We start from the raw sequence: 9,329 nt of genomic DNA, 5'->3' as shown, positions 1-9,329 counted from the left end.
CTAAGAAGTCACAGCAGTTTTATGCAGCCGTACTATGATGACTTGAGGAGGTGCTATAGTAATGGAAAACCAAACCAAACCTTGTTGAATCAAGCGCCACTTGTGACTGACAGTAATGTGTGTTGACGTCTGCAGGTGACCCTAGAGCAGTGTAGAAGATTTAAACTCTATTGTGATTATTAAAAATGCCTGGAAACAGTGAATGAGCTTTGTTTTAGTTAACAAAACAAATACACTATGTAGGTGGTGGTGTAGCACAGAAAGTAAGGTGAAGCTATAACCAGGATGATGATGTTGCAGGGTCATTACTTTAATAGTAAAAATGTCTTTTTTCGGAATGACAGGTGACCAAAGAGGAGTTTTTCAACTACTACTGTGGCGTAAGCGCGTCCATCGACAGCGATGCATACTTCAACCTGATGATGAGGAACGCCTGGAAGCTGTGACGCCATCACTGAGTTTAAATGCTGTTATTGTTTGTTATTGACCACTGTTCGTTTGATTAAAAATCACATTTTCTTCTCACGAGAAGTGTAATGTTTTCATGTTCTGTAGCTGATCATCTTATACTGTATAATATTCAAACAACCTCTGATTTTTGTCAGGACTACGATAGCGGTGTGTTTGCAGTTAAAAAGCTCAGATTCACAATGATTAAACTTAAATGTCATGTTTAAATGAATTATTACATTTAAACATGTAATAATTCATTACTTTCACTGTGTGTGTGTGTGTGTGTGTGTGTGATCTGATGATCATCAGATCTGAGATCGATTGATTTGGTCTTCACACAGGCATATATGTACATACACACTTGTGATAATTGAGCATTCTGGGAAAGTCTTTACTGAGGAAGCACGATTACATCACATCATGAACATTTCCACAGTTTTTCTTGGTATGTTTTCATTTATATATGTATTATTACATGTCTTTAATACATTAACTAATATGTACTAATAAGATTTATCAAGTGAACGTGAGTTTGTGTCACAGAGTCAAGTCTTGTTTTGTGTCTTGTGTTTATCATGGTCATTTTAATAATATCTATGCCAATCTGCAACAAAGAGCAGTGTTTGTACATTCAGATTTAACTGGTTTAAAAGAGTAAAGGTTTCAGTGAATGTAGTCCAGATGGCAGCAAAAAGAGGGTGTAACCCCTGAAGACATGGTTGAATTTGTATTGTTCTAAGTTGGTATTATTTTGTAAATACTTTATGATCATTTCTAAGGTACATAACAACAGCACATTGACCAAAGTTGTTGTTTTTAAAAGTACTTTATGAATACACTTGGGATAAAAATACAAAATAAAACTCAGGAATATGGAATGTTCTCAGTGGACGTTGGTGTAGGAGAGTGTAATTGGTGAGATGAAGCAGTGAATACAAACAATACAAAGTGTTCGTCTTTTGAAAACTATAGTACCAACTGAGATTGAAGTGGAGACAGTGTCAACAATGGTGGAAGAGAATGTGTCAGTCATACAACCACACTTCAGAAAAACTAACCTTTAACCTCTGCAGTGTGTCTGTGTCTGTGTGTGACCCTGGAGATGGCGGTGACGTCAGAGGTCACTGACCCAGTGGAGCAGTACAGGCTTCACTGTCTGACACCAGACTCATGGGAACTGAACAATATGTGCAGGTGAGTCAAGAGTTCACTGTTATGTGCACATACATTCATTTACATAGATGAATTCATCATAATTTAAACGTTAACACTGAGTACTTCCACCATTGTGTGTCTTTCTGTCTGCATCTGTAATTAAAAGGGTGTATTATATGCACATGGTAAGTCCATCTCCTTTTACACAGGATTTAACAGCAGCTTTCATCCATAATGTTGCATCACTGCCAATCTACTAGAGTTTAAAAAGAACTACACTACCCAGTCACTGGCATTCTTTTAATCAGGCCTGAACGGGGCCTGTGAGAACAACATCTGACCTGTAGCTGGTCCTGTCTCTGGTTGACTTGTTATCATGTTTGTCAGATTCTTTAGGACCGTGGACACAAATGCCAGCAGGTCTTTAAACTTGTTGGAGTTCTGGTATAGTGTACTTTGCCATCACCTCTTCATTGAGAAGGAGGAGGAGGCTGATGCCATGTATTTGTACACAGTCTTTTAAATGGTCTGTGGAGACAATGTGAGCCAGTTTTTCTTCTGTCATGTGAAGTGAAATATTAATGTCAGTAAATGAACACAAATAAACATCATCATCATACACTGCAGGGGTTTGGCAAGTCAATTTCGCTGAGGGCCAATATTAATATTAAGCAATTGAATCCTGCACCTAAAACATCAGATATTCATCTTCTTTTTTTCTTTCTAATTTAAACTATTTAATCTTGTACAAAAATGGCACGTGTTGGTTTTAAAAAAAGTAGCTTTATAGTAGTGTCTTAAAACTGCTCTTTGATGACACACAGTTGATGACACAGTTCATCGTTTTTCAGAATAAAAGGCTCTGAATTCTGCAAATGAATGTGTAACTCATGTCATTTATTGCTTAGCCACAGGGGGGCGCTGTACAGACACTTGTCCTCAGTCATCAATGTCCAGAATTATTGATGTAAAGTTATTTTCAAAATAAACAAAGAAAATATGTCAAACTAAGACTGTTAGTACTTTGAGGCAATGTTGTGTTCTATGTTTCTAATAAAACTGCACAGTGTTGTAAAGTATTACAGTATTTGTGTTCAACTATGATCTATAATGTTAAAATGTGAGGTTAAAAAGCTCAGATGTATCTTACTGACATTTATCAAACTTTAAAGTCGTGATTAAATTCATTATTTCTGTTGTAGATCTACAGAGTGGTGCTAACGTGATGATCTGAGATCGATTGCTTTGGTCTTCACATCATTAAGCATGATTCCAGTTCAGTTCTTAGTTACTGGGGAAGCGCCGCTACATCACATCATGAACATTTCCATTCGCTTTTTCTCGGTATATCCTGATTTCTATCTTCACATTACATGTCTTTAATTCATTATACATATATTTCTAGTTGTTTGTTAACGTCTGATAGCATTTATGCAGATGTTTGATACGAGTTTTACCAAGTGAAATTCGAGTGTGCGTCACGGAGTGAAGTCGTTTGTGTGTTTACTTTGGACACATGTTGTGTTTCAACTTCTATTTTAATAACAATATTTATACCACCTGTATTGGTATTTTCTTCTGTTTAATCTCAAACAAAGAGCAGTGTTTGTACATTCATTTTTTTAACTGAGTAAATGTCTCAGTGAATATAGTCTATATGGCAGTTAAAAAAGAAGATGGCGGTTATGTCTAAACAGAGAGGTGGTGATGAAGGTCAAGACTAGAGCTGAAACAATTAATTGATTACTAAATTAAACAACTATCTTGATAATCGATGATTAAAACAAGATTTGTGATTGTTTAAGCTTCTTAAATGTGAGTATTTTCTTCATTTCTTTGCTCTGGATAACAAAGAAATCATTAAAAGTGAATCATTTTGGTTTGTGGACAAAACAAGAGTACATCATCAGGTTTGACAAACACTGATCAACATTAACATATTGACAAAACGATTAATCAAGAAAATAATCGACAGATTAATGGATTATGAAAATAATCTTTAGTTGCAGCTCTAGTCAAGAGTGACCTGCCGCACTGCACTGACCCAGTGAAGTGGTCGAGGAAGTATGGTCTGTCCCTGGACTCATCTGAGATGGAAGATCTGAGCGGGTGAGCTGACTCTCCTCAGGTCACGTGATTTTTAAATGTGAAAGAAATCAAGGGTGAGATGCCAGTTTGTAAATTTGAGTATTCCAAATTTTGAGTATTCAAAAGTTATTTTACAAAAGAAAAGTAAAACTGCATTTGAACTCAAACAGGCTGTTCATCAGCTGATGAAAAGTTTAAAACCATAGCCTTCAAGTCACAAGTGAAGCAAAGATCTGGCTTCAATGTCATTTTCTGTCATTCACGCTGTGATGTTCCCCTGATGGCAAAGGCAAAAAGCTTTTCTGTCTATGTGGCAGGATTGTTGAACTGCACAATCATCTCTGCCGAGGTTGGACGCAGTAAGATGGTCATTTTAAATTTCTTAAAATATCCTGGGACAAAAATATTCACCTGCACATCAAAGTAAACAAATTCAAATATGTCAAACTGAGACCCTATCCACACGCATTATGTCACGTGACCTCTGGCAGAATTGCATTGTGATCGGCCATATGTGGTATTGATCATGCGATCACTCAGATATTTAACCTGAAGATGGCACCAGAAGAAGAGTCAGATCCATGTGATGGTGCCTTCAAATGCGTCTCTTGAGGTTTTCAACACCATGTGATTGATTATTTCATGTTTGTCAGTGTCTTTAGGATGATGGACAGCAATGGCAACTGCTTTCTGGACTTCGATGAGCTCTGGAAGGGTTTTAGCAACTCAGGCGTCTCAATGGACCAGCAGGACACTGTCACCGTGTTTAAGTACTTTGACCGCGATGGAAGCCGAACCGTTGACATTGGTGAATACCTCGTCGCTGTCTGGGTACATATTTGAATGATAAGTCACTGCACACAAGTCACATGTACCAATTACATCATGTACTTCAGGTGTACTTCAACCTAATGATGAGTTGTGATGCGATCACTGCTTCAATAAAGAGTTCAAACAGATGTTAATAACTTTTAATGACATCTAAGTCAGTTTTTCTTCTGTGAAGTGTAAAGTGAAGTATTAATGTTAGGTTTTTGCGTTCAGTAGATAATTAAAAATCATATATAACACATGTCAATCAAGCATCAATATATACAGTATACTGTAAAATGTCAAAACAAAAACTGCCGTTTTTGTCATCCTTTACTCGGCCACAGCGGGGCGCTGTGTGGGTGCCGTTCTCAGTCAGTAACGCCCGAAATTACTGTTGTAAAGTACTAAGTCATGTGACCTCTAGCAGAATGACATCACATGATCCATGTGACTACATCTTCAACCTTTGACCTGAAGATGGCACCAGAAGTAGAAGAATCAGATCCACCTAATGGTGCCTTCAAATGTGCAGTGGTGACACTAGCTAGCAATGAATGAATTAATTAATTAATGCAATGAAATTTTTTTTACATACACATATATATATATATATATATATATATATATATATATATATATACGTATATGAGAAAGAGCAATTATAAACTTTACAAATAAAATCACACGTTATGAAAAATGTACTTCCATTTTTGAAAATGATGCTACAACAACTCATGGATTGTACTTGGGACAATGACGTCACTGCATCACGTGGTTCATCCTGCTCCTCAGGATAAATCTAGAGTCATTCATAGAGGTCATGATCGGAGAGGTCAGAGGTTAAGGTCTGACCCCCCTGGTTCTACTTGCTCTGGTAGAAACTGGACATGGTGACGTAGGCCTCCTCCTGCTGGCCACCTCCACTGCTGTGCTCGGCTCCATCACTGACATGGAGCGGTGAAGGACTGGTGCTCTGGAGGTCCTCCTCACTGTCGGAGGAACCTCGACCCAGCAGGGCTGTGAGCTCCAGCTCCTCTGTGCTGATGCTGGTGGCACTCCTGCAGTCTGATGTCTGGGTGGAGCAGAGAGTGACGGCTCGACTCGAGGACCCAGATTGGACAGAACTGAAGGACCCAGACTGGACAGGGTCTGTGGATGGTACCTGGTCAGAAGCGGAGCCCCCAGAGTGGACGGGGTCAGTAGTTTGGAAGATCTCTGTCTGTAGCAGCGGGGAAACTCTGAGGACACTGAACACTTCCGGTTTGAAGTTCAACAGGTGGCGCTGTGGAGCCACAAACACATGACAGTCACATGTCGTAGAACCAAAGAGTCAACATCAGATCTTATGAATACAGTGTGTTAGCAAATAGCTGTGTGTTAGCAGTATGACTGCAGTGTGTTAGCAATTAGCAGTGTGGTAGCAGTATGAGTTTGGTGGCAGTATGATCTCAATGTGTTAGCAAATAGCAGTGTTAGCAGTATGACTGCAGTGTTAGCAATTAGCAGTGTGTTAGCGCTATGACTGCAGTGGGTTAGCAAATAGCAGTGTTAGCAGTATGACTACAGTGTTAGCAATTAGCAGTGTGACTGCAGTGTGTTAGCAGTGTGACTGCAGTGTGTTACCAATTAGCAGCGTTAGCAGTATGACTGCAGTGTGTTACCAATTAGCTGAGCTATTAAATCTGTTTAGACTTGAGTGTTTGTGTTAGTAGTATGATAGCATTATGTTTGTGTTGTTTTAGCAGTGTGTCAACAGTATGTTAACAGTGTGTTAGTGGTTAGCGCTCTGTGCTGGTTATATTTGCATTATAATTGTGGCGTGCTAGTCGTTAGCTCACTGGGTTGGGTTTGCAGAGGTGCACCAGTGTGTCTTTAGGATGTGGGATGTTTGGCCACATGTACAAGAAGATTCTGCAGTGGGAAAGAAAAGATTGATGAGGGGAAGAACCAGAAGTCTTTTCAGGGACATCCTGTTCAACACAAATGTCCTACTTTTTCTTCCAGAAGAAAACGACACTGATGATCACTGCCACCAGGGGGACAAGACCCAGTGTTGGCACAGACCTCATTTCCCAGCTGTCGTTTGAGTCTCCTGCAGCTAAGACAACAGAAAGCACACAGTGAGAAAAAGTCCCTGGTCTCTGTCCACACCGCTGTCCTTGTACTCACCTGCTGTGGGTGTGATAAATGTAAACGTGTCACTCCACTCGCTCCAGAAACCCTTCAGCAGCTTCACGGGGATCGCCCGCACTTTGACATGATACTTGGTGTTTCTGCGGAGATGTTGCATGTCAATCTTCATGTTGGTCTCTGACGTCATGTTCTGGATCTAAACAGAAACATGACCATGTGACCTCTGACCCTCTGAAAGTCAAACTCATATTGTTGCTCCAAACATCCCCCAACATTGAGTTTGTGAACACACCAGAGGTGCAGAGTCAGAGCTCCAGATGTGCAGCTGGAAAAGCTGGTTGTCGGCTCTCAGGTAGTCCTTGACGTGCGGCGTGTAGATGTGGATGACCACCAGGTTGGACTCGGGATTGAATGTGACATTCCGCACATGAGGACACCTCGGTTTCACTGCAGCAACGACAACAGTGACACCAGCAAGTGAGCGCTGTTCCCTGCCACATGGTGGCAGCACTGAGACATGCATGAGCCTGTCGATTACCAACTGATCTTCAGTAAAATCTACAATTCAGATCAAACTGATCAAAGTAGAGCTGCGACTAGCAGTTATTTTTATAATCGATTAATTGCCTACTAGTTTGGTCCATAAAATATCAGAAAATGTTGATTGTTTTTTTCGTAAACCTCAAAATGATGACTTCTCGGATGTCTAGTTTTGTCCAGTTTTATGGCGCAATTAAACCAGAAAATATTCATTCATTTTTTTAATTTATTAAAATGATTAACCGATTAATTGTTGCAGCCCTAGATCAAACTTTAAAAAATATAATTTAACATATTTATTTAATATTAAAATGAACTTGTATCAATGTGCCACAAATATCCCTGACACAAAGGAGCGTGTCACTCATGATGCTCATGACGTTTGACCTGGCGTTGGTTACAGAACAGCTGATGACCTCTGACCCCAGTGACCTCAGTGTTTACCTATCTTCTTCAGGTCGAGCGTGGTCGTGATTGTCCCTCCTCTCCTGAAGTGAACCGTCAGGTGGAAATCAACAACCGGCGGCTTGCTGGTGTTCAGCGTGTTCCCACTGTTCTCCTCGCAGTTGATGGGCGCCGGCGTGTGTGTCCAGTCGGTGGCGCTGTGAGAAGAGAAGAGCAGGGATGTCAGTTCCTGAGGTAGGCAACCTCACACACCCACACACACACACTGTTATGACACATGATTTACCACAGAGACATTCTCTCGATACTGTCGTCCTCGTCCTCGTCGTCATCATCTTCGTCGTCGTCGTCGCTGTGTTGTCCTCGCAGCAGGGAACAGGTCAAACTGTTTCCTTTTGTGGTGATGTCAGAGCTGCAGCTGAGTCTGTGCCGCTCTGATGGGAAAACACACAATTTTTATATACACACACACACAGAATTTACAGATGGAATAACTGCTTTATGACTTTATCAGGACCGAACAAAAACTTCCTGACGCATCAAAGAAAATCAGGTGAATAGTCATAATACAGCCTATGACACTAATAAATAAATATTAATACAAAGTGAAAACAAAATTGGCTTTCTCTAAACGTTCCACAAACGTATAAAGAACCCACAAGGAGACCACGTCTCACCTGTGCCACCGCGCCCGTCTCCGCTCTGAGCCCAAGCCGCCGCCAGCATCACCAGGAGCAACTCAGACGTCCTCCTCACATACATCGTGTCCTCAGCTGAGCGCCTCTGTCTCTGCTGCAGATCTTTACCCCTGAGCACAGAGGAAGAGGAGGAGCAGATACGACAGGATGTTGTGTAAACAACAGCAGCAGCAGCTGGAAGAGAGACAGAAAGAGAGAGAAAGAATATATAATAATAATTACCTTCAAGGCCCGGTGTGATACTTTTTAGAGGGTTTACTAGCAGAAATGTCATATTTTACTCCAGTATGTTTGTATAAGTGTAGAATAGATAAATAGCCTTAGAATACGCCTTTCTGTAGGTAAGGGCCCATGTTTCTATGTCAACCAGATTGTGCATTTCATGTTTTGAACTTACAGATGAGCAACATCCTCTCAGATTTACCTCATTGGCACAAACTTACCGGACAGGCAGCAGTCGACCAGCAGCAGCTCCTGTGTCCATTTTCTCTCTGTACTTTGGTTTGAGAGAGTGAGTGGGTTTTTTTTTTATAAAGTGACACAAACTTTATAATCTCAAGATATTGTCGACTTAAGCAGCGGACACAGATTTTGTGAAGCGGGTAAAACTCAAGTTTTTCCCCCTTTTTCTCCTCTGTTTCACTGAGAGCCAACCTTCTGTAGTTTTTTAACTTGGAACACTTGAGTCCAGAGACGCCCAGAGGGAACATGGAAGTTACAGGGTTAAAGGTCGTTCTCTGGTGTTCTGCTGGGAAGAGACGCAGGCCACACCCACTCCCTTTTTACTGCCCCCGCCAAACCACACAGCTGAGGTTTGAGCTGAGAGATGCAAACATGGAGAGCTGCGGTTTCATGTTCGCTCACCGCCACCTGTTTACACTGAAAGAGTGTGTGTGTGTTTTTGTATCTGCAGCCTCTTTAGGACCTTTTTTTGGCACAAACGCTGACTATGTCAGGACCAGGCGTCCTAATGATGAAGAACGTCATACCTGAGGAACTGGCTAAGTCTCTGACAGAGATTTGGATTGTGGTTATGGTCAAGGT

The 9,329-nt window shown here is 40.9% G+C and overlaps 2 protein-coding genes across 2 annotated transcripts; one reads left to right on the top strand and one right to left on the bottom strand.

Moving 5' to 3' along the window:
• The first annotated feature begins 746 nt into the window (after positions 1-746).
• Positions 747-4,653, top strand: capslb (calcyphosine-like b). The gene is made up of 3 exons (XM_044012644.1): positions 747-898; positions 1,527-1,647; positions 4,350-4,653. Exons 1-3 carry the CDS (start codon positions 874-876, stop codon positions 4,537-4,539), a joined length of 336 nt encoding a protein of 111 aa, XP_043868579.1. The 5' UTR covers positions 747-873; the 3' UTR covers positions 4,540-4,653.
• Positions 4,654-5,152: 499 nt separating this feature from the next.
• il7r (interleukin 7 receptor) lies at positions 5,153-8,380 on the bottom strand. Its single transcript, XM_044012224.1, has 8 exons — positions 8,265-8,380; positions 7,874-8,021; positions 7,627-7,784; positions 6,935-7,089; positions 6,679-6,838; positions 6,502-6,607; positions 6,348-6,420; positions 5,153-5,791 (listed from the first exon to the last, which is right to left on the bottom strand). Exons 1-8 carry the CDS (start codon positions 8,347-8,349, stop codon positions 5,372-5,374), a joined length of 1,305 nt encoding a protein of 434 aa, XP_043868159.1. The 5' UTR covers positions 8,350-8,380; the 3' UTR covers positions 5,153-5,371.
• Positions 8,381-9,329: the final 949 nt, after the last annotated feature.

This window comes from Solea senegalensis, linkage group LG21, assembly GCF_019176455.1.
Source record: "Solea senegalensis isolate Sse05_10M linkage group LG21, IFAPA_SoseM_1, whole genome shotgun sequence".
NCBI classification, from domain to species: Eukaryota; Metazoa; Chordata; class Actinopteri; order Pleuronectiformes; family Soleidae; genus Solea; species Solea senegalensis.
This window is presented reverse-complemented; position numbering and strand designations above follow the sequence as displayed.